At 43.6% G+C, this 25437-nt stretch overlaps 2 protein-coding genes across 4 annotated transcripts; one reads left to right on the top strand and one right to left on the bottom strand.

The window, feature by feature from the left end:
- Window positions 1-3462: 3462 nt before the first annotated feature.
- lrfn5b (leucine rich repeat and fibronectin type III domain containing 5b) lies at window positions 3463-8659 on the top strand. Of its 2 annotated transcripts, XM_070849458.1 has the most exons (6): window positions 3463-4353; window positions 5096-5270; window positions 6228-6561; window positions 7533-7833; window positions 7964-8240; window positions 8280-8659. In XM_070849458.1, exons 1-6 carry the CDS (start codon window positions 3463-3465, stop codon window positions 8657-8659), a joined length of 2358 nt encoding a protein of 785 aa, XP_070705559.1. The 2 variants fall into 2 exon arrangements, with proteins under 2 accessions (XP_070705559.1, XP_070705558.1); XM_070849457.1 differs by having other exon boundaries at window positions 7964-8659.
- A 9947-nt stretch (window positions 8660-18606) lies between these two features.
- Window positions 18607-25437, bottom strand: yy1b (YY1 transcription factor b). 2 transcript variants are annotated; one of them, XM_070849507.1, is made up of 5 exons: window positions 24724-25437; window positions 23292-23454; window positions 21868-21928; window positions 20724-20882; window positions 18607-19759 (listed from the first exon to the last, which is right to left on the bottom strand). In XM_070849507.1, exons 1-5 carry the CDS (start codon window positions 25280-25282, stop codon window positions 19577-19579), a joined length of 1125 nt encoding a protein of 374 aa, XP_070705608.1. In that variant the 5' UTR covers window positions 25283-25437; the 3' UTR covers window positions 18607-19576. The 2 variants fall into 2 exon arrangements, with proteins under 2 accessions (XP_070705608.1, XP_070705609.1); XM_070849508.1 differs by having other exon boundaries at window positions 23292-23442.

The raw sequence follows: 25437 nt of genomic DNA, 5'->3' as shown, positions 1-25437 counted from the left end.
AAAATAATTTCAGCTACATGAGTTCTTCATCAAGTCATTTAGGGTTTTATTATGCGCAAGACTGCAAAAGCGGTAATGATTCAGTCACTCCAAACATTGAATTCAATACAAAATTAGTTCAGTGTACAATCTCCTTTCTTCTCATCACTACAGGGCCATAAATGGCACAATGAGTCTGCTCTAGCCCACAGCCAGAACCTGAGTTGTCGAGGCCTTTCCCTCCAGACAGAGCTCTTTGTTCTAAATATTATTAGGTGATCTGAAAATGAACCACTGATTACATCTCACCCAAAACTGACGTTTTCTGTGTTGCCATGGCATCAAGGCTGTCACCCAAGAGCTATCGCGCTCTAACATTGGCAGACTCTGTAGGAAAAGGGTGTCACAGCACATACCCACATTCACAAACACAGATGTGTTAGTTAGACGGTCCATAACAGCATCAGTGTTTGGTCAGGATGTTTGGACTCGAGCTACATGAGCATTTACCCGACAAAATAGAATTTCTAGCTGCTCAGTCAAAATATGATCCACTTCAGCTGATAGAGCAGCTCCATTTGGGCTCATAAAGCAGGCAGGCTGAGGACCCATTTCACTGCTTTGTCGATACCATTTTACCATCATGTTGCAGCATCGGTTTACCTCCTTGACACAACAGAGCTTATTTTTGGCAGCCACAGACGTCCGCCTGCTTTTCCCCGAGTAACCCAGGTGAGACACTGCCGAGACGCTGCCATGTGCCATCGTGTCAACCTGCGTGGAGGCATACCAAGCAGACTTCATCTCATTAACTTCCTCTCACAGGATTGTTTTCCCTGATTCCCTGCCCAGACGTGGATTGCAGAGGCTTTCTCACATGAGCTCCAGCATAAGTTAGACCATCTGAAAACATATCCCCCATGACCTCACCGGCCAATTGGCGTGCAGTATGCTGCATAAGGCTTTTCTTGGCGAATGCTGCCCCAGGGAGACCATAGATATCCTCTCCTACAGTACACCGCTACTGCTGCTACTGCCGCTGCTGCTGCTGCTGCTGCTGCTGCGCATGAATGTCTGTCTCCATAGCTGGGGGTTGTTGTGTAGTGAGCTACCTCTATTAGGCACAAATCCACCCACTGGTGTGCGTGTGTGGGTGTGTGCTGTCAATCTGTTCTTTTCTCTGAGGGCGAAAAGACCTGCTCAGAGGTAGTAAACGAACATTTGATTGACTAAGAAGGAGATTATGGTTAATGCATCAGTAGATTATCTGTTTTCTTGTTTATTCGTGGCCCTCCCAAGTCACCTCTCTATAATGAACAGCCCAGCCTGGAGGATAACGATTTTCTGGGGGTGTGACATTTAAAGATGAAGTGTGTGATTGATGAATGCATTGATTGATTATCTACTTATTTGTTCTTGTACCTGATGAGAGCAACCTGTTATGCAAATCTCAATGGAACAGCCATAATTAAATGCAAATTAGGGAGACAGCAACAGATATTTCCTGCCCCGTCTCACCGGCGAGGGGCTGTCCTTTTGTCCTCACAGAGTGAATTTTGTAGGGATTACCGTTGCAACCACTCTCTTCACGTTTGGCTGAGTTTTCAGCAGCAAAAAAAAAAAAGCCCCATCTTCACCAAGTGAATCAATATCACGTCTTCAGCGCCATTCGAGTCTGGAAATAGCAGGTCCTCTCCACCTCATTGCACATCCAGAGGCCGTGCCATTCACAGTCACAGCAGAAGGTGGTTGGCACACTAACATGAGCACACTTAGGTACACCTCAGCTTTTGTACACTCTCCTTTGATGCACACATAAAGCAGATATTTATGTTTCCACACTGGTATTTAAGTACCACTACACATAGCTTTGCAGCACTGCTTGACATTGAAGTCATCTGCCATCTTTAAGGAGTCATGACAACACTTAATAATAACTCCACACTCCATTGTTCATATCTCTGCAGCGCTGCACCCCACACTACAATCCACAAAACGGGGCTCTTGTGTGACTTGGTACAGTTTTGCCTTGTAAAAATGGGTCGAGAAAGACATTGATTTATTGCTGCTTGATCAGCAGTGTTCATGAAAATGTCACACCCAGTGTGCTCTTTCCAATAATATCATTCCTCCTTTTGCTATTATGGGCCATTTTGAGGCGACCTCTTCCCTGCCTCCTTGTCAGGCTGTGATGCATTTTGCCGAGCTGTCAAAAAGCAACTGTTGTCAGCGGGTGCCGCCCGGCTTCCTTCACTCCCCTTCTCACGTTAAAAACATGCCCCCAAATGGCAAGCGTGTCACTCCCATCCTGCCTGATGTTTTCTTTTCTCGATGATATTGTCAAGGTTATTACACCCTGAGTTGGTTGTCACAGCTCCTGTGCAACATGTTCAGCAACTCAGTTGGCAAGCTCTTTGCTGAGGCTAGATTTTTATGCATACTCTCCAAGACCCAATGCCGACAATGGAGGCATTACCAGCAAACCACAGAAGGCTATGATCATAAGTAAGCCATTCTCTTTGGTATTTAAAGGTTAGCCTTTGGAGTTTTACTACAGTTGTGGGATTGGATCTCTTGTTCTCTGTGTTTGATTTGATTGGTGTTCCTTTCTGTGTGCTGTAACGGGACACCCAGAGGTTTGAATATTGCATGTTCAACCAAAATGACACTACATTTCAGTTCTAAAAATAATCACAGCTAATGTCACTCTCGCTCTGCTACATTGTGTGGTGCACCTGCAGAGCTGTGATTGGATCTCCACTGTCTTAGTTTTATGACATGCTATATCCCTGACAAGGTCTCAGGATTCATCAAATGGATCCCTCCTTATCCCCCATCTCAGTTGTGTCATAAGTAAGAGTAGCAGCAGAGAGAGCAGAGAGAAAATCAATAGCAAGGCATAGCACATCCTCACTGAGGCACTGGGCCCAATCATCCCTTCCTATTGGCGATATGATCCTGGGAGATATCAGTCTAATTCTGATGAGGCCCCGGACTGCCAGTCTAGACTTTCATCCCTCTGTACACAAACATAAAAGGACTGGTATTATCATACCAAAGTACAATCTGTGGACCGTGAGGCTAAAGAGGAGAACTGTCACTAAAATCACACCAGACTACCAGGGATTTTTCACTCCCAAGTCTGCAGGTGACTAATTAGTTTCATGTCTAATTGCACAGCATTTATTGTTTGTTCAGGCATCGATTCTCCACGCTTCCTGCTCAAAGTTTGGACTCTCTGTAAATCTTAGCTGTGAGCTGGCAATGATTCAAATGTAGCAGAAAAGCTTTTCTAAAGGGGGCTTCTCAGCGCATGTGTGATTATAACACTACAGAAATGACTGTTTGAGAAAGAAGATACAAATAACAATCACAGATTTCATGTTTTACGTTCTTTAACTGCTTAATAAATAGTATGCCCCTCTCTTTCTCTCTTTTTTCTTTGACCTTTTTATAGGTGTGTTGACCTGACTGAAAAACCAAATGGAGTCCCTCCTGGTTTATCTGATAGTCCTCGGTGTGGCTGTGAAGGCCCATAAAGTTCAGATCTGCCCCAAACGCTGCGTCTGCCAGATGCTTAACCCCAACCTGGCGACTTTGTGCGACAAAAAGGGACTTCTCTTTGTGCCCCCGAACATCGACAGGCACACGGTGGAGATGCGCCTTGGGGATAACTTTGTAACCACCATCAAACGCAAAGACTTTGCAAACATGACCAAGCTGGTAGACCTGACCCTCTCTCGGAACACTATCGGCTCCGTCACGCCTCATGCTTTCAAAGATCTGGAGAACCTACGAGCCCTTCACCTCGATAGCAACCGGCTTACCCGCATCACCAACGACACCTTCAGTGGCATGTCCAAGCTGCACCACCTCATCCTCAACAACAACCAGCTCACCCACATCCAGATCGGGGCCTTTAATGATCTGACAGCGCTGGAAGAGCTGGACTTATCCTACAACAACTTGGAAAGCGCGCCATGGGTGGCCATTCAGAGGATGTCCAATCTCCACACTCTCAATTTGGACCACAACATGCTCAGCTACATCCCAGAGGGCACCTTCTCTGGGCTGCAGAAGCTCAAGAGGCTGGACGTGACTTCCAACAAGCTGCAGAAGCTTCCTCCTGACCCTATTTTCCAAAGAGCAGGGGTCCTGGCCACCTCGGGGATAATGGGGCCTTCGTCGTTTGCTTTGAGCTTCGGAGGGAACCCGCTGAGGTGTAACTGTGAGCTGCTCTGGCTGCGGAGGTTGAGGAGGGAAGATGATCTGGAGACCTGTGCCTCACCGCAACATCTTGCCGGACGCTATTTCTGGACCGTTTCAGAGGAAGAGTTCCTGTGTGAGCCTCCTCTCATCACCAGGCACTCTCAGGTATATTCTCCAAATGGAGCCGTGTACTGTAGGACATAACACTTGCTCCTGTTGCACATTCTGAGCCAGACGTTGGATTCCGCCTCAGTTAATCCAAGATGGCACTTTATGCTTTCTTTGACTGTCACACTAAATATTAGCTTTGTGAGCCAGAGGAGTCTTACAAGACTTGTGGGACTCATCTGAGCAGCTCAGCTAACTGAATATTGTAAATGATATAGGACTTACTTAAAAAATGTAATCAAATTGTGTCCTGTGGAGAGTTTTTAGAGAGCTTCCTTGGCAGGATTTTCAGTTTTAATAAAGCTATTTGCAGGTTTATGATAGATCTGAGGTGATGCTCTTATTACACAGTGAAAGCTTACAGTGATTTAGCCCTTGATTCATGCATCCAAACAAAATTATCTGATCAAATCCGTGCTAGATAAATACAGCTATATCATCTAATTTACATTCAGCAGATCTATTTTGCATAATTGCAGAGAAAATTATCTTTTACTTGGACTTCATTATATCTACTGCAATGTACTGCTATATTGCTTGTCTTACCTTCATCATCATGCTAATTCAGCATCATGACACTGAGCAAATGCTGATAATATTTACAGGGAATAAAACTTAAAACACAACATCATCAATATGGATATTAATTAGAATGTCTAAGTTATTCAGACTCACTCTTACTCTAGGCCAAACGTCTGATCAGTATGTATTTCCTCCCACAAACTATTTTTCCTGCCAGGAGCTGCGAGCTTTGGAGGGTCAGAGCGTGACTCTGCGCTGTAAGGCCAGGGGTGACCCCGACCCCATTATCCACTGGATCGCCCCTGATGGACGCCTTATGTCCAACTCCACCAGGGCCGCGGTCCACACAGACGGCACGCTGGACATCCTCATCAGCACTGTCAAGGACTCCGGTCTGTTTACACCCTGGTGGCTGTGCTTATGTTGTTGACTGAACAAAATTACTTGTTTGCTTGTGTACGCAGAAGACTATAGGACTGAAGTATTTGTCTACATCAGGTGATAAAGTTTAGAGAGTGGAAGCGTGTTGGCTTGCACACTGATTAAAGTCACAATGGAATGAGCAATGACTTTTTCACCTTGTTCGCTAAGTTTCTGTCATACACATCTGTTTACAAAAATAGACTTTCTCACACCTTTATGTTTGGTGCTTAAATCATCACATGCTTAAAATTTCATGTCCATTAAATATGAAGCTACAGTAAAACCAGTTAGCTTAGCTTCAGATAACAAAATCCATCTACCAGCACCTCCAATGAAGCTCTCTAATGAACTAAATGTTATTTGTTTTTTAATCTATACAAAAAAGAGTTATGGTTTTACAAGGGGTCATGCTGCACTATTTCTTGGCTGGGAGAAAACTCATGGTGATGACAAAACTCCAGTAAAACCACACTAAAGATCTAGTAGGGATTAAAGAAAGAGATATAACATGTTATTTAGTGGGCTTCACAGATGCTGGTAGGAGGATTTTGTTGCATTTGGAGAGAGTCAGGCTGGCTGTGACCCCCTTTTCCAGTCTTTATGCTATGCTAAGCTAATCAACTGCTGGCTGTAGTCTTGTTTTTATTGGATAGATAAGAGAGCAGTATCGATCGCATCATCTAACTCTTGGCAGGAAAGCAAAAAAGTGCATTAGTATGGAGCTCATGAATTTCCATGTGCATTGCATGCACAAGATAAAGAAATATCATATTTCAGGACTTTAGGGGCTTCATATATTTCCCAAAATGTCAAACAATTTCTTTAAATATGATTAGATGTGTTTTTTGTTTGCCCCACGGTGCTTATCTGTTTATCACAGTGAATATCTGGAAGGACAATAATTGAATTAGTTTGTGTTTGTGTAGGTTCCTTCACCTGCGTGGCCTCAAATCCGGCAGGCGAGGCTCAGCAGACGGTGGATCTGGTCATTGCTAAACTCCCTCATATCACCAACAACACAGTCGCAGAGCAGGAGCCCGACCCCGGATCATCAGATATCGCCACAGTGACCAAGACGGGGGCAGAGGCGGGAGGGTTGCCTCTGGGGAACGCGAAAACAAGCCAGGAGAAGAAAGTAGTAATTGCTGAGGCCACGTCGACCTCGGCCCTGGTTAAGTTTAACTTCCAGAGGAGTATTCCTGGGATACGCATGTTCCAGATCCAATATAATGGCAGCTACGATGATTCACTAGTTTACAGGTAAACAGAAAGACCTGACTCGCTAATACAAAGCCTGAAATCATAAGTGGAAGAAGAAAATGCTCTTTTCCTAAAAATACTGGCTAAATAACGCAATTTAATCCAGGGAACAAACCTTAAATCTGAATCTGAATGTATGCAAATAAACTTAAGCTGATTGGAATAATATAAGAAATCCCTTGACCCTTGTTTTATCTCTACGGTCTACTTTGAGTGCTTAAATCCCTTTGGATATTTACTCATTAAGAAGTGGACCTGGCTGTCGACGCGATTATTTGCGGTGTCTATTAATCCTATCAGGAAGACAGACTAATGCACTGTATCTGACTTCTTATTCTTTGACTCATAATCCCCCTTCTCCGGAGTGTATCATTTACTATGTGCAAAACCTTGATAATGCTTAATCAACAAAATCAAAACAGAATGTCAGCACTAAGCTGCGGACTGATAGAAGATGAAAGAGTAGTCAGCCAGTGTTTTACAAAAAGCATCAGAGGCTTCACACATCCCCATCTGAGAGACTGGCGTACACAGCATTCTTTCATCTTGACCCTCTTTCACTCCATATTTCCCAGCTAATCACCGTGATATGATAGGACACAGCCGCACAGAACCCCCTTTTCTTCCAGAAGAACTCCCAAGTCAAGCTGGTGTTCAGCAGCGGCTACCGAATTCAGGAGACATAAGAGAATCAACCCTGTAATCCTGATGTTGCGAACAAACAGAAGCGTCCTGCGTCCCCGGCGACTGCAAGCAACCTTTTATCAGTGATGATGCTGGGGAGAATAAATCAAATGCCACAAAAGATTATGCCCAGACAGATCTTGAATAGCCCCCTGAGAGATAAATGATTGTCATGTCATTTTATCCTTACAAAACAATAAGCTGGATAATCTGATTTGCTTCTGTCTTCTTTCATTGAACCCTCCCTAATCTATGTTAGAACTCAGAAAGCTTTTTTATTTTTACAGAATGATACCCCCGACCAGTAAGAGCATCCTGGTAAACAACCTGGCGGCTGGTACGCACTATGACCTGTGTGTGCTGGCCATTTACGATGACCAGGTGACCTCGCTGACCGCCACCAGGGTGATAGGTTGTATCCACTTCACCACAGAGCCGCAGTACCTGAGGTGCCATTTCATGCAGTCCCAGTTTCTTGGCGGCACCATTGTGGTTATCATTGGAGGGATTATTGTGGCCTCAGTTCTCGCTTTTATCATCTTCCTTATTGTACGCTACCGGGTGTGTAATCAAGGAGATGCAGATAAGGTCAGTTTGGCATAATTATGTTTTGTTCTTTTTCTGTTCATTATTTCTGTTTGAAGTGGGGGTGTCTAATAGAATTTCTCTCATTCTTCTCTCTCTTCCCATACTTGTATCCTGCCTCCTGTCATGTCAGGCTCTAGAGATGGGGGATATTCGGTCACTGAGCAGTGATGGACAGCTGCAGGGCTGCGGGATTCCCAAGTCCCTCTCCAAGCAGGTCCTTCGTCCAGAGAAGAATGACAAGGATTCCCTCAGAGTTGCCCTGCCGCCCCCGGAGCCAGTCAAGCAGCGGCCGCCGGCCGTTGTAGCCACCACCAAACCCTCTGTCCCTGACTGCACTGTCTCTACCTCTGCTGCCAGCCACAGCTGGCACCCGGCCTCCCCGGGCGCTCCGAGGCCCAAACGTTCCAGCGCTCCACCAAAACCCTCAGAGGCTCGCCGATCTGAAGCTCAGGCAGATGTGGAGCTCGATAACATGAACCGGAATAATTCGTCAGAGGTGAAAATGGCCACCGCCGTCACTCTCGCTGTTCCGGGCCAGTCCATCAAATGGACTGCTGTTCCCAGGGGGCCACGACCCCTCCAGGCCCCTCGACATTACATGACTGTGCCTGCAGGGGGAGTGAGGGTGAACCGCAGGCACTCCCTTAACGCAGACTCATACAGGGAGCGCTGCTATGTGGCCTACCCCAAAACAGGGGCCAGTCTGCGCTCTAAGCGGAGCCTGTCGATGAGCGGAGAGCTGCCCCAGCTGGAGAGCACAACAAACATTCACAGGGCCAGGGACAACCTCTCCAAGTCTGAGTGGCTTCTGGAGAGCACTTTATGATTTGGAGTTTATGACCTGCGTTCGCTTGTTTTCTTGGATTGGATTTGTGGCCTGTTGTGAAACAGACAGGGATTTTATTCCTTGTTTAGAGCTTTTGTGCTCTCTATAGAGGGACCTGTAAGCTTCTTTCATATATTTGGGAGCAAGGCAGGCATACAGGGTTGTGGGAAACGTTTCACATTTGTTTTCTACCTTATAACCTATCAAAGTCTTCTTTATAATGACATTTGATCAAACTTTGATGAAAGGCACAACAATGTATAGAACAACTTCATGTACAAAAACGTTAAGTTGTGTGAGATACTGTATATCTCAGTACAACCATAAGTGTTCATGTGGTATTGAATGCAGTAACCTGGACATACTGTATTATAACAAAGACAGAAACACGCAGGGGGTGGGGTTATTATACTCGCAGTCTCATTGCCTGTTACGTTAAGTGATACAATCTCTGTAGACTTTGAACATGATTCTTGTCTCCAGCTCTACAGACAGACGGTGACATGTCTTAATTACCTTGGCGGTGGTTTGGAGAGATTACGAATGTGCTTTACATCCCAGAGGTGTTGGAAGAGAATGTAGTAGACAGACAGCGCCCCATCTTTTCATCCCGACACTCCCAGACACAGCACAATGCAGTATTTTCTTGGCACAAGTCGACTCAGCCTAATACTGCCCTCTGGTTTGAATCGATACATTTTTATCACGTAATTACATAAAGACTCAACTCTGATAGGATTCCTGTCATGACTGATTTGAGCGACAATTGAACCAACACCCAACAGCATGACAGGTGCAGGAAGTAATCTGATGTTATGTGTGGATGAGATCCAGAGGAACGGTTCATTTCCATATTTTTTACTTACTGACGTTATCATGTCACGCCGATGACAACCATTGTAAATTAACTTGTCGATGTAAGAGAAACGATAATCACAGGAATGGGAGGACGTCAGCTCTTGATTTTGCTGTTGTTTCTGTTTGATGTTTACCAGTATAAATAAACCAGTGATAAAAGGGACACACTCAGAGTTATCTCATTTGCAGCTTGCCTTGTGAATTCTCCCAACTTTTTCTCACATCAGAATTGGAGAGCAGCCCTCTCTGTGCTGCAAAGTTCTTTCAGAACAAAACAATAGATGCATCCTTTAGTTGCACATGTTCCACCGGCCAATTTGGGGTTTCAGTAGTCTTGCAGCAACATAATTCCCCTTTTCTCTGCGAGTGGTGGACCTCTGACAGTTCCCTGCCCTGAGCCCTAGTGTTTGTTCAAAGAGAGCAGGGAAGCAGATGATGAAAAGAGGCCATGCTAGTCACCGGGGACGCCTCTCGCCTGCACATCTCCTCGCTCGTCTGACAGCGCCGTGCCTCTGCCCTCGGACGGCAGCCACTGCAGAAACCTGCCGCAGGAGAGGTTTAACACAACCTCCGCAGTGGGAACCCGTGCACGACTAATTCTACAGTTACAGTAATGTCTCCCTGATAGCAGGACTGACATGATATGCATTATCTGCTGGAATACGAGCTCTGATTCACTGTGTATTTTGGTGGTCGGATGCAGCCTGATTGATTTTTATATACATGAACTGGTATGCCTCTTACAGCGTGGAACCTCAAGGGATGAAGCACACTGGGTCGAAAAAACAGCACTGTGCAGGGAAAAATCTGTTAAGATGAGCTGCTCATGCTGTATGTAGAGACATAAATGAATTGCTGTCATCCAAACAGGCTGGATTCAAGCACTTTTATTCATTGTTTCTTGCTCATTATGGGTGATTAAAATGCTGAGGAGCTTGGCCTGAACCTTGGTTCAGTCTTTGGCGAGAGCCAGAGGTGAATGTTAATAATAGATGCATTTCTGGGGAGAGAGAGAAAGAGACGGAGAATGAGGGGAGGAGAGGAGGCGAGGCAGAGAGGAGTAGATGGAAGGTTTTGTGAAACAAATAAGCCGAAGAGGGTGGGAGGCAGAGAGGCATGGGTGAGGATGAAGAAATAGAGAGGGAGCGAGAGGTGCAGGGAAGAAAGCGAGACAGCTCAGAGACGGAGATAGAGAGAAGAGAGGGAGAGGGCACAGGGAGCTGAGAGTAAGAGAGAATGTAGAGCGAAACAGAACGAGGAGTGCAGGAGACAGAGAAAAGAGCATCCTTTGTAAGGCAGCCACACAGCCTCTGGCTCTTCGTTATTCAGTGCACCTTCACAAAGGGGATGGGGTAGGATGAGGAGGAGGAGGAGGAGGAGGGGGCAGCGGAGGGTGAGTGTGGGTGATAGACCTCGGCTGGAGGTCTGGCACTGAGCAGAGTGAAGTGAGCCTTGCGGCCAGATCAGAACCACACGCTCCCCTTCACAACAGTGCACGAGCCTGACCCGCTTTCCAAACCCCTATAATGTGTTTCCTGGCCCTTGTCTAGTCGTCCTCCTCCCCTCACCATCATCTGACTCCCCCTCCTCTCTAGTCTACTGTCTTGCATCATGCTGACTCACTCCTCTCAACTGCAAGAGTCCTGCCATACTCCCAAACACCCGCGATCAAATCCACCCACCCACTGGCCCACTTGAGAACTGAACCTGCCAGTCTTGCTCAGTCTGACCTGCCTTCCACAAACAGACTGGCCAATCCTTCCTCAGTCTGGGCTGATTTGATATGCTGCTCAAATGCCATCAGGGTCAGAGTGATCGCCAGAAGCATTTTGATTAACTTCATACCCCTTCTTCTCAATGGTAGCGTCAATGTTCTACTGATTAAATTCATTTTCTGCTGTCACTGCTAATGGGCTTTTCATTCCTTTGTGTGAGTTTCAGTTGGTTTTGACAGGATGAGTCCCTTAACGGAGCACTTAAACCAACATGGTCTCTGAGGCCACAATTGCCTGCTTTTAATGGCAATCATGATGTGAGGAAAATCACATTGGGGCATTGATGTGTCCAATTTGTGGTCAATTGTCTTATTTAAAGAGATCGTCGGGCCTATTTCAACAAACTGAAGAGTCTATTAAAATCACAGTTAGAGACGGGTAATTCGAATGCTTAATCAAAGAAGACTGAGGTCCTTCCACAAGTGTGTTACCACCTTTTGCTCTCCATGCTGCAGCTCAGTGTTTCATTATCTCTGCACAGCAGGCGGTCTTAGTCAGAGTCACACATGAGACATTGTTCCCCTGGCAAGCATTATCCCTGGGAGTACACGTAGTGAGAGCCTGGGGCTAGATAGTGAATCCGTCCAAAACACCACTGATATCCCACGTAGGGGGGGAGCCCACAGGAGGGGTGGTGACACGGTGTAAAATATGCAGAGGCAATTCCAAAGAGTATGCATTATTGAGAGGAGTAAATGGGTCCAGGATGAACATCATGGCTCATTAATAGTGAATGTGATTACTGTTTCTGGGAAAACAGCAGTCTGGGCAAGGGGGGAGATAATTGAAATGGTCAAATCTAAACTAAAGACTTCCTTGTTTACTCAGCACCAACTGTTACTGTCTGGTCAACTTCAGGATTAAAGCCGATAACTAATGCTGCCAAGTGTCCTGTTATGATCTTATTTGCTCACAATGAAAACCACTTTACTCCCCTCTTGACCAGCGGTCTCCTGTGCCTGACTTTGCCTGTTTGAGGGGGAGTCATTCATTTTTTATGATCTCAGCTTTTGAGTCAACTATGCTTCAATTACCAACAGGATTTTGACAAAGCCGTGAGAGAAAATGAGTGAGCATTTTGGAAATCTCATTAGAAAGTGGAGGAGTCAGCTGAGTGAAGGTCACACACCAGGGGTGCTGACTGAGTGACTTCCACTGTTTGACACGCAGACTTACTAAGTGACACAGCGTCATCCCACAGCACAGACACCAGATTTGGTTTGACGTGAACCCAGATTATCGTGTTGCCCCCCTGAGGGGTTCCCACGCTGAACGAACAGATGCTTCCTCCTCTTCCTCTCCTCTCCTGCTGCCTCCCCTCTTTCAGTTACATATGCTCAAGGGTGATGGACGACAAAGAGGCTGGCTGCAGTTTACACCAGACATACCAGGCACCATTAGGAACCATTTTCTGCCCATTTGCCTGATAGCTGCTATCACTTATAGAAGTGATTTGCTCTCTGTCTTTCCACTGAGTGTCCCCAATGATGGATCTCTCATTGATTTACCAGTGTTGGAGATCACTAAGAGAACAGTACAGCACCAAGCAGATGTGCCAGTCAGCTCCAACTATCTATCAGCTACTGTTGAAGGGGGGACAGATTAAGCCTCTTTAAGGATCCCATTCACTGTGACTTACTAAAAGTGCTTATGCTAATCTTGTTATCGCTTCAGGCTTCTGGTAATAGAGGATAGGAAGCTGTTGGGAGGTCGTGGGCCACATTATTTTGCTCACCCGTCGCACAAACGCAAAGTAGTCCCAAACTATTGCATGTTATTGCGTGCCTGCATTGGCCAATGCTGAATGATTTCCACATCCTCACACACAGAAATCTGCATGGCTTTAGGGCTTTCATAACCAGCTCACACCGGGATTATGAATTGTTTGTGTTTCTGTGTGCTAATCTTATTTATTGCTGAGAGTGATCTCACCTAAGTGTGCTTGCTAAGTTGAGATATCAAACCTTGGTGTCACATTTAACATGAATTTCATGCTAATTGAGCACTTAAAATGTACATGCTAACACACCTGAGAATATGGACTGAAAACAACAGTGCAGTGGCTCCACAGATGTTGTTTGATCAGTTGTCATCCACTGCAGCTCATGGTACAGATGCATCGTGGGCAAAATTGAGAATGTCAGGTAGCTCTTCATAAACAAGGCTTTAAAGGTCTTTTGATCTAAGCATGGCCACGTTTGAGATGTAGAACCCGCAGGCCAATCATATCTCTGCACAGCCGTACAGTCAGTGATTTGAAATGTAGATGCAATGGCTGTGCTCTTTTGAAGAGAGATCACCTTTAGTGACCGGGTGGAGAGGACGTGATGAGGAGCCTGAAATGAAGCATTAATCAAATAAAGGTCGATTTGTGATTGACGTCTGGTAGCTGATGCGGGACAGATTGAGGCACAGGGGAGGGAGATGGAAAAGGGAGAGAGAGAGACTGATGTAGGCTGCAGTAAGAGATCGAACAGTACAGTACTCACACAATCTGGACCAATCAAATTACAGCCAGAGAAAGACCAATATAACAACCGTTCTACTACAAAAACAGAGTAAACTCATAGCTGGAGCACAGCAAAAGCAAGTGGTAAATTTTCTGAGCACAACTACTGTGTACAAAGTGAATGGTCCCAACCTGGTTCTTAGGACTGGTGGACAAACCTGGCAACCCAGAGAGGAGAGACTGAGTGAGTCTGCCAAAAACAAGAGGTAGAGATAGAGCCACAATGCAAACACAGAGGAACCATCACTGCACTTAAATAAAACTAAACACGGCCTCAGGTGTCAAAGAACTCCCATTGTAATATTGATTCATTAATAGAATTGATTAATTATATTGTTAAATGCATGGATAAGCAGCATTTTATAATAGAATAGATAGTGGTTTAGCCCAGTTTGGAGGAGGAGATTTAGAGGATCACAAGATGAATTTGAGGGGTCATGACATGATTAATTAGGTAGGAAAGAAGAAAACACAAAGTTCTGCCATACAAATTTGTATTCATTTTTCAGACATCACATAAATTAACATCTTTGGTCATCAAATATTCAAATGCAAGACAAATGTGACAAGAAGCCCCAACGAAACACTACAAGGTTTGGGGCTCCCAAAAAGGTTTGGGACTACTGGTTTAAGCCTTTACAACGTATTGTGTTTTATGAGCTCATTATATGTAAAATCTAAGTCTGCAAAGCAGATATAACTACTGTGTGAGATAAGTGCAGTGGACTAAAACGTTGAATGAAAGTTCCATGAAATGGACTGGTTATATAAAGGAGCATCAACTAGGAGCCGTATAAGTAAATGCACATAGTTACTTTCCAGCACTGAAGTCACTTAATCATTTAGTCTGTTAGGTGTCACACATCACATCACAAGATCACATCTTCACATTTATAATCAAATCCTCACATTTGGGAGGGTAAAATCAGATTTTTGGGCTCTTTTTTTCACAATTAATGACCTAAACATTTAATCCATTAATGATGATAAATGGTGATTAGTATAGTACTGCATGTAATGTTTCTCAAACCGTTTTACATTCTGTGTAATTAGACTGGCATCGTAAACCATGTACAGCATACTTTGGCAACAGTGTGGTTAATTATGGCCATGTCAATGAAGCAAATTTGAGTCTGACAGACAGAAATAGGATGAGAGAGGAGACAGGTGTACACAGATAGAGAGAGACTGAAACTGATGCAGAGGAAAGAGAGAACAGCAGTCTATATATAGGTAGAGACAGACTCGGAGAGAGAAAGACAGCTGATGAGGGGAGCAGAGGTGGAAAGAAAAAAAGGGTGAGATGCAGAAAGAGCAAGAAAACTGAAAATGAGTTACAACCTGTACTGTTCTATAGTGTGACACGTCAGCAAATAAAGACGGGGGGGAAAAAAACAACAAGTGTCTCGACATTTAAAGCATTCAAAGAGAGCCTTCAGATGTGCAGCAAGTGTTGTACAACGCTTGAAAATCTGCTTTAGCGATGCTGACAGGGTGGAGCGTTGTGCTCTACGTCTGCAGCGGCAGTCCTGGTATTCAGGGGGTATCTCAGCCTCTCTCTCACACACACACACACACACACACACACACACATACACATACACACACACACACACTCTCTCGCTCTCTTCTCTGTTACCTTGGCAACATATTTTCTGCATGGAAATAGCATCTCTTGCTGTGCCCACCGCAAAAAAAAAAAATCCACTTCAACAGATTTTAACATGTCTAGAACGGATTTAAGTTCAGAGATGCGACCTACAGATTGGATGGAATTGAGCTGTGCTGTTCTGCATGCCTTACCATCAAATTGGCTGTGTGACGGAGCAATGGAGGAGTTAAGCATGATAGTCACTGACAGGCTTTCACTATATGTAACCAAGGATGTACTGGAATTCAGATGTATATATATCAGTCAATTTTTACAATTCTGTGTTTGCAGAATAAAGTGTATTTGCTTTTAATATACATACGTACGTGTGTCTTATATTATATAAAGATTTAAATAGGATACAGTAAATGAGTAGAGTGGCTTGTAAAATTTTTATTTTGCCTCAGGATTTATTTACATCCAACTCCACGTGACTATGAAATGCAGCTCTTGACAAGCAGAGCACATGTGAGAGAAAGATCCTTGTGGAAGTGTTATTAAGAAATGTAAAATAAATAATAAACCACAGAGGGCTGAGGGTTGATCTGTGCGGATTTCCTGATTCAGCCTCCACTCACAGATGAAGGGGTTTAGTGCAGCAACTGCGGGTATCTTACAGCCGAGGCTGTCTAGTATGCTTCCGTGTGATAAAGCTTTGTTTGCTTGCCGCCAGTGCAACGGAAAAAGAGGACAAACTAATGAAAGAAAATCCAGGCGTTGAGATTGTAGGTGAGATCACACTCAGCTGCAAATAAGGCATGGCCAAAGCAGGGAGAGAAGAAAGGGAATAACATCCAGGTAAACATGCAGCACAGAATTAAAAATAGAGAAACACACACACACACATACAAGTGCTTTGACTCCTGGGAGGGAGAAGCCATAATGAAATAAGCATCTGAAAGAGAGCAGGTGTTGGAGGCTTGACAGACTTCAGCTGCATAACAAGTAGCGCATTTACTCTTCCCTGCCTTTGTCAATCAAAACAACCAATCCTGTGAATAAATGGTCCCTTAGAAAAAAAAAAAAAAGAGACAGAGACCCCCAAGTGGAATCATGCCTGAATCAGCCTTTGCATAGTCTGACTCTCTCTCTCACACACACTGAGGGTGGACTTACACATCACTCCAGTCAAAGTTGCTCTCAGGTAGAGGTAAACTGCGTCTGGTTCTGAATTTCAAGCAGCAGGTCTGAGTTGTTTGGAGTCCACAAAAAGCCAATACGACATCAAGAATGCGCTGCAGCTAAATCAATTTATTTCCTCACCAGAAACACAAAGCAACACAGCTCCCTTTTGTTTTTCTCTTCCTCTTGGATCGTTGTGTGTGGCAGACAGTGAGGACAGGAGTTTAAAACAAGACACGCTCAAGAGAGGACGGCTCAAACTGCATATTTTACTCCACACACACACACACAGGCTTGACGATAATGTTGTAAGCACTGCCGGGGGTTCAGCACCATGGATAGAGCACTGCCACCTGGGTCATGAGAGTTTAGTGCCAGAGGGGGGCAGTAATAAGGGCTGGACTGGATTGTGCAGCAGGATGACCAGGATCAGGCCAAAGAGCGGGATCTTAGAGGGGCGCTGAGGTGGACAGTTGTGCTAATCCTGCTGGCTGAGCAGAAAAAGGAATGGACTTATGTGTAAACTCCAAAACTGCAAGAGGAGACCCAAGAAGGGAGGAAGGAAATTCCATCAAGCTGATGCAGCTTTTAGAGAGTCTGTTATCCTGAGTCAAACATGAATGAATACTGACACGGAGGGTTACAGTTTTATTTTTAACTTCTCTTTTAGAAAAAATACACTTCAGGGAGTCTGTGGTGTGTTTACTATCCACAAAAAACACGACTCCAAGGGTGGATTTTGTAATACTGAATACTGTCACTTATAAGCAAAAATGCCAAACATTTACTGCCTCCAGCATCTCAATTGTGAGTATTTCATTAGTCTGTTTGAGTGAAATCAATAGTAAATACACAAAATAACACGTTAAATGACATCCACTCAGACTCAAAGCAACTGCAATTGATATTTTAACTGTTTTCTGACAGACCAAAGAATTAACTGAGAAATTTAGAAAAAATTATTAGAGGATGAACAGATAATGAAAATAGATGCTATCTGCAGCCCTGTCATTTTGTGATAGTTCCTTCATTTTCCACAGCAAGAACAACAAAGACACTTCATGACAGCCTTTGGTGGAAACAGTATTCAGATCATTACTCAAGTACATAGGTTTTAGCGAGTATTAAGAATAAAAGCTCTCATTCTGCAGAACTGCTCCAGTGGCAGCTACATCATTATGTTATTGGATCATTATGCATTAAAATGTCAGGTGTACTTTAATGTTGTAGCCAGTCTGCTGAAGGGGGAGCTAATTTTAACTGCTTTATACTCTGGGCATTTTAATTATAACAGTGGATAAAAATATATTTATACACGTTTTTATGTAAACCGTTTTAAATCTTCAAAGTATCTGGTAATATAAGCTATCAAGTAAATGTATTCCCTGCAGAAATACAGTGGAGAAATATAAAGTAATAACGCCTTGAAATATTCAAAGTATCTCATGATTCTAGTTACATTCGCTGCTGAGGACATTTTCATCAACAGTGTTTACTTTGTGTAATAACAAAAGATTCTGTGAGAAGGATCTGACTTCATGTTGCATTAAAAACGTGCCGTTTCACAGCTCACACAGTGTTCCCGTTTCTCAAGCAGGTTCTGAGTGTGTGAAAGTTGAAACGTTATAAGAGGCTTCTTCATATGTAGAACTGTGAAAAGTGTAAAAACATAATATCCCAGAGGCCTTTAGGGGGCAACGACTTGAAATCATCAGAGCATCAGTAGAAGAACAAAAACATTAATTTTACTATCACATGGCAAAGAAAAGCTGAAAATCCTCATATTTGGGAAGCTGAAGACTGTTTAGCATTTTTGCTTGATAAATAACTTCACTGATCATCAATTATCAAAAGATCTGGTGTTTTTGATCAACCAACTGATTAATTGCCTTATTATTTCAGGTCTAATTGCTATACCTAACATGTATTAAATAAAATGTACCAAAACACTTGATAGTGTTTGATGGCGTCCAAACAATAAAACAAGCAGGTGAAAGGATACCATGAATAATCACCACATCCATAGACTGTATATCTGAGGGAAACTGTCCAAAATAAATATACATAAATACACTACATAAAAGCTTTTGTATATTTCGTCAGGGTTGGAATGACCCATTTTATTGTGGGCAGTTGAGATACATGGGTGTAAATACCAACAAAGGAAGTTAATGGTTGACGTCTGTACATTACATTCTAACAAAGAAAGTGATGGTCTCGCCGTCAATTCAATGCTCGCTCCTGATGCTTTAACTGAGACACACTCGGAGTTTATATTACTCATTCATCTGTGTAAAGACATAGAAAATATAAAGTAACTCATGACTAAAAGTTTAATTGGTTAACACTTTAAATCACACCTCTATCTATGTCTACGTAATTTCAATACAGCCATACAATACAAGTATACAAGGTTATTTTGTGGTTAGAGAAAAATACAACCAAAGGTATGGAAATGCAAACATACAGCTGTTTTTAAACTTCTCTTACATGTGAAACAGGTCATCACACAAGGCCAAGGCCTTTTGTATCATAGGTACGATCTCATAATGCAGGAGGAAAAAAAATCACAATTTTACTAAACATAGCCTGAGTCAAGTGTACAATATGCACACTTGAGGAAAATAAAAAGCTATGTGAGAAAATAAAAATACTAATAGATTGCCGCTTCTCTCCTCACTCTGGTAAAAATAAGTCTCTGATGTTTGTCCGTGAGTTCCATCTTCTGGCAGCCGAGTGCCACTGGAGAAACAAAGGGACCGTGTTGGCCGGGACTTTGGGGAATAGTCACTGTGTTTCTCATCCAATATGACAGCAGAAGAAAGGGGACGCAGTAAAACTAGCTGAATGTCAGTGTTTTTAAGTCTTTTACTCTGTCAGATTTTTTCATATAAATCAATAAGTCTCAAGCTTTTCATTCCATCTTTGAAAGAGGTTTTCACGTGTGCCACTCGGATGCTCTTTTTCCTCATCTGAGTGGGCGGACGCTGGTGGATGGGTTCTCATTGGTTATTTTTGGCTTTGGCGTGTGTGAGAATGTGAGACTTTAGGTTGGTTGACTGCGCAAACTTTTTATTGCAGCCGTCAAACGGGCAGACGTAGGGTCGGTCTCCAGTGTGGATCCGCACGTGTGTGCGCAGGTTGAAGTCCAGAGAAAACCTTTTACCGCAGCCTTCAAAGGTACACTAGAAAAAATGAGAGGAGCAGCGGAGTCAGTTTTCATGTCGATCATACACTATGTGACATACAACTCTTCTGTGAATTTACTTCTTGTTAAACCTTTCCTCTAACCAGTGACTGTCCAATCACAGTTTAGCAATGACAAGCCTGTCAAGCTTTGACTTTGTCCACATGTTGAGGTGGTGTGCATGAGGCTGCAGTAAGAGCAGCTCTTCTTAGTGTACTGTAGACTGTGGAGGGTTTTTTAAGCTTCCCGTGTGTCTTGTTAAGTGTAAGGAAACAGTGCAGAGGATATAAACATGCTGCAAAAGTGTGCAGAATATATATACAATCAATAAAACTGAGCATCCAAACAGGGTTATGATCTTTTCCCTCATTACACTACTAGGACTAACTAGCTCTATACTGCAATACAAGAACAACACGGTTTCTCTTTTTCCATCATCTCCTTAATGAGAATTACTTTCTGACTGGAGAAAGCAGCTCAAATCTCTTTTACAGGATTCTAGTTTAAATTACGAGTCAGGTGGGAACATTGAAATGCCAGCTGGAGATTTTCAACCAACTCATGAAGCTAACAAAAGTTATCACAGCAACCTGCATATGTGAAAGGGACAGCTTGGCAGGTTTGGTAATAGTAATTAAAAAGGGTAGGGTTTGGCAAACAATTCAACTGAATTGAAATCTAAATAATGACAGAGAATTTTGGACCATAGTCTCAAAGTTTAAGATCATGCAAAGAGTTAAAATGTCAGCAGCCTGTGTGCAGGGTGACCTTTGATTTGCCCACCTAAGACAAAGTTTTACTGGCATTTATTTGGTTCTGGTGGGTGATGATTTTAAACCCCATCAACATTCAATTACTTATCATCCCATTCTCCTTAGTTTGAATTTGGCTCAAAACTGTGATGGACTTATCTGCTTAAAATGTAAAATGTGTGGGAGTGTGAAGTCAGTCCAGATGCCAACCTGGAAGGGTTTCTCCCCTGTGTGAACAAGTTGGTGACGTTTGAGTTTGGAGCTCTCGACAAATGCCTTGCCGCACTCTGCGCATACGTGCACGCGGGGGCCGTGGGTGTGGAGATGCTTCCTCATGGCTGAGTTATCCCTGAACATCTTTGTGCAGCCCTGGGGACCAAAAGAAAGAACAGCACCGGGTTCAAAACCAGCACAGACAAGCAAATAATATCAGGTTCTTTCAGGTTCAGGTTCAAGCTTGTAAACTCCAAAGTGGTGCACCAAAAGGGTTTTTGTTTCCTTGTATACAAATACAAATGTCAAGTGCAGGGTTCATACGGTCTTTTAGGAGGGAAAATTTATATTACTTCTTTACTACTTGTAATAATTTTCCAAGCACTTCAACCTAAACCAATAGTCTCCAGACTCTCAAAGCCTTTATCCTCTACATCTACATTGTTACTACAAAAGCAAAAAATAAACTCCTTTATGCTGACAGCAAGAAACATATATTGTCACTTTCTTTATTTTACCAGCTGTTCATATTAACTTCGACTGTATGTTTGATCAGGATAATTATCTGGTGTGAGATGCCAGGAGCCAACAAACAAATATGACGTTGAGGTCTTTTCATTTCAAATATTGGAAGATTTTTGGTTTACATAAGTGATTATGTCAATGAAACACCAGAACATGTTTGAAAATCAACAATTTCTCAGTGGAGGTATTTGAATTCAAGGATATTCCTCTAACTTTGACAACACAAAAGTTAAAAATAAGTTATTTCCAAACTTTCAAGACTTCGTGGGAACACTTTGAATAGTTTGCTTTAATAAGTGGAGCTGACTCTATTCTTCCCTTAAGTGGTAATGTGCTGTTAACAGCTTCGTACCCCGATGGCAGACAGCTCATAGGGTCAATAAAAGCCTTCACCTTAGCTAAATGTGCAGAGTTCAGAAAAGGCTTGATTGTTCTTGTAAGCACAAAGAAATCAATACAGCCAAGTGTTTTGTTCACTTTTAAATAACCTTTACAGAAAATTTCAATTACACAGAAAGCAACAAAGGAGAACTGTTAAATCTATCAAGAACTACAAACTCTTATGTTAGGCAAAGCGATGACAGGCTTCCCTTAGGGACAACGACGTTAGACTCACTTTATGGGGGCAAGCTATCGTCCGGGGAGCATCGTCCTCTTTGACTTTCCTGGGCTTCATCCTGTTTAGAAGAACAAGGACATGATTTTGAGTTTTAACAAACAAAAAGAAGACACATGACAGAAAGCCATCTCTTTCACACAAACACCCATGTCATCCATTAGTTCAGTTTTAATGTTGATTCATTCATTTAATCAATAACCAGAATCAGTAAGCGGCTGTCTTTTGCAGTAGTCATCCACGCTTGATATTTCACATCAGGAGGAAAGTCACACACGCAGTGAAAAGATTCTGTGATGTCGCTGCGGTAAATAATTACATAATGACCACGCGCTGTGCACCTTCATTGGTCTCAACATAATATAAGCCTGACTACATTTAGCTCACCTGCAGTTACAAGGCTACCAGAGCTGAGATAATGTGCCGTTTAATCTGCAACGATTTTCATAATCATGCACGCTTTTTTGTGCAAAGATTTTTGTACAAAAATCACTGGTTACTCCTGGCTGGACAGACGCCATTTAAATAGGTCAACTTGTATTTTATTAGAACTCTAGCTGGGATTTGTTTAATGACAAATTTTGAGGTGGAGTTATATGAGGTGCTTATCCACAGTAAGTGTATTACTTATAGTAGATTGGAGAAGCAGTTCTGGCATAGATGCTAATCAACACAAGTTTGATTGTACACTCAATTTAGAATATTTATACCACTTTGCATTACTTTATTTTACATCAGACAGCCCTTTCCAACAGGGAGCTGAAGTTGTTCTTATTTCTCTTCACTAACTTCAAAGCCACCATTGACAAAAAAAGTAATTCTATCTGACATAACACAGGAGTTGCTTGACTGCTGCTGCCTTGAGTGGCTAGTTTGCTTATGTTGGTTTGGTTGTTTGGTGCCTTAGTTCATTTATAGAGACAGCGGTAGCCCAGCACCTCTTGTGTTTTTGTCAATGCAGTCTGGTGGCTCAGAAGCAGACTCAGTTCCCATTCGAAAATTCAACCCCATTCAAAATAATCCTTTTAATTACTTATATTAACTCCTCTGTTGTCACTTGAGTTTTGACCACAGGGCCTTAAAAGACTTGCCCAAAAACACACCAAGACACGTTTGGGCAGCAGGGCACAGGCACTTAAACGATCAATTATTCATCATTTTATAACAACATACAATGCCATTAGGGGTTTACTCAAAACTTTAACAATAAAAATACCCTCTTCAATAAATATTATACACATAACTCGCTCAAACCATGTGCATAAACATAAACCAATACATAATACGACAGAACCTGGAGACAGAGTATCTGATGATTGTGTGTCAGAGCCATGTTTACCCCACACCACATTTCACCAGTAGATGTCCACAACGTGTGTTTACACTTGGGAATCTGGGATGCAGAGACCAGGATTTACACTCACCTGGCAAACTCGGCCAGCTGTTTGGGGTCTGAGAGGTCGATCCCCGGGATGCCACCAGGGGGCAGTTTCTTCCCCGTCATGTACTCGGAGTAATCCGGAGGAGAGTTCTCCCCGACGATCTGCTCCTCCACCACCGACTCATGGTCAATGTCTTTATTGTCATCTAGAAACACATTACAGAGACTGAACCGATAACATATTGGTTTTTCCCTGGCTACAAGTGTGAGGAAGGTCAAAAACATCTGCACCTCTCTGCCTCGGGCTTTATCAGGAGCCACACCATTGATTATCGTTTCATCATTGCTGCATAGTTATATTAATAGAATAAATATCTATACCCATATAATATTTACTTGCTACTGCTCGTAATTTTGCAGCTGTTAACTTTGTAAAATTTACTACATAGATGTACAAAAATAGAAGGAAAAAAAATTAATGCTAATGATGCCTTACTGCTGAGAAAACAAAATTAAACATAAGAATCATGCAAAGTAAAAAATAAAAAATAAAAAAAAGTTAAGCAGGGCAATAACCAGAAAAATAATCTTAAAAACAATCACTTAAAAGACAATTATACACAAAAAATAGACTTTCGGCTTCATTCAGACTTGAAAGTTCACATTTTAAAGCAGAGTTTTAGCATATTTACCGTTAATTTCATGGCTAAACTATCCACTGCTGTAGACCAGCCAGCAGAGTGCACTAAAACTAGCTCCAGATAGCTGCACTGTCCTCAGAAATGAAGTGACCAGGTAGAGCATCGATGAGGAACATGTTAACCAGAGTCTTTACATCTGTCTGTGAGATTAAACGAGCAGCCTCAGACATTAAAAGCCATATTAGGAGGAGGTAGTTGTCAGTAATGCTGGATTAGTGCCTGCTCAGTGCTAACAGTGGTCGTTAGCTAGCCTGGCGCAGACTGCCTGGTTGAACCTCCACTAGCAGCAACCACAGCTAACTGCTAATCTATTTACTGGCTAAACAACGTCTAACTCACAATTTCACGCATATTAAACTTTTATGAGCTCCATACAATCCTCCGGCGCTACAACAGCTTCAGTTTAACGCTGCAATTTAGCGGCCTTCACGTATCCCAAACCCGGCTGTCTGACTCCCCCAAGCACCGCCGCCATCTCTGCCTGACCGCGACTATCGCCATTTTTTCGGGGCCGCCGCCATACTTACTAGTCTCGGGGAATATGGCGGCGCCCAGCAACACCTAAAACATGGCCTCCCTTCAAAACAAAAACATTTCGCTATGATACAGTGGGGTTTTGCATCGAAAACTTGCGTTATTTGTCGCTTTTCACGGCGGTGCAATGGATTACTCCAGGAACTAGTCTGGTGCAGCAGGACAACGCCCTGGCAACGAGGCCTCATGCAACGGCTACAGGCTGACAGACACGGCGGGGCTAACGTCAACGTTACTTACCCGATGCCCACATTGTAACAGAAAACTCCCCCTCCAGTGTCTTTATTTGCACCTGCTTCTGCTCCCATTTTCTTCCGCCAGCTTCCGCGCCGCTTAAATAGCTCTTTTTGCCCGCTTTCTTGCCACCAGTGCCGCCTCCCCGTTTCACCCGACCCACCGAGCTCTTCCCGGCCACAGTCACCAGAGTCTGCTCTATGTACTCGTCCTCGACCCCCGGAGCCGGTACCGGGATGAGGATCTGGTCCTCGAACCCGCTGCCAGCGTCCGTGTGCAGGTCCGAGTCGTCGCCACCGACCACCTCCTCCCGGGTCTGGACCAGGATCACCTCCTGGTGGTGGTGGATCGAGTTGGGGTCGTCCGTTACCAGCGGCTGGAGCGCGATCATGGGCTGCCCATCGTCGTCGTCGTCTTCGTCGTCGTCGTCGTCGTCCCCGCCGACCACCGTGGTCTCGATAGTCTCCACCGGTATCGTTTCCACCTCTATTTCGTGGAGCTCCACGATCTCGGCCGGCATCTCCGAGCCGTCTGTCTCAATGTACAGCGTATCTCCGGATGCCATGTTGAAGTCCTCCAGCTTGCCTCTCTCTCGTTCACGCCGTGTTGTGCTCCTCTTTGGACCTCACAAAAACACTCACACACCCCCTGCGCTGCTCCTGCCTCCGTCTGCTCCCCCTCTTCTTCGATAACAACTCTCTTCACTCCGTCCCACGCCAG

This window comes from Pempheris klunzingeri, chromosome 18 (assembly GCF_042242105.1).
Source record: "Pempheris klunzingeri isolate RE-2024b chromosome 18, fPemKlu1.hap1, whole genome shotgun sequence".
In the NCBI taxonomy this organism is placed as follows: domain Eukaryota; kingdom Metazoa; phylum Chordata; class Actinopteri; order Acropomatiformes; family Pempheridae; genus Pempheris; species Pempheris klunzingeri.
The sequence above is the reverse complement of the archived record's forward strand: the minus strand, read 5'-3'. Positions and strand labels throughout refer to the sequence as shown.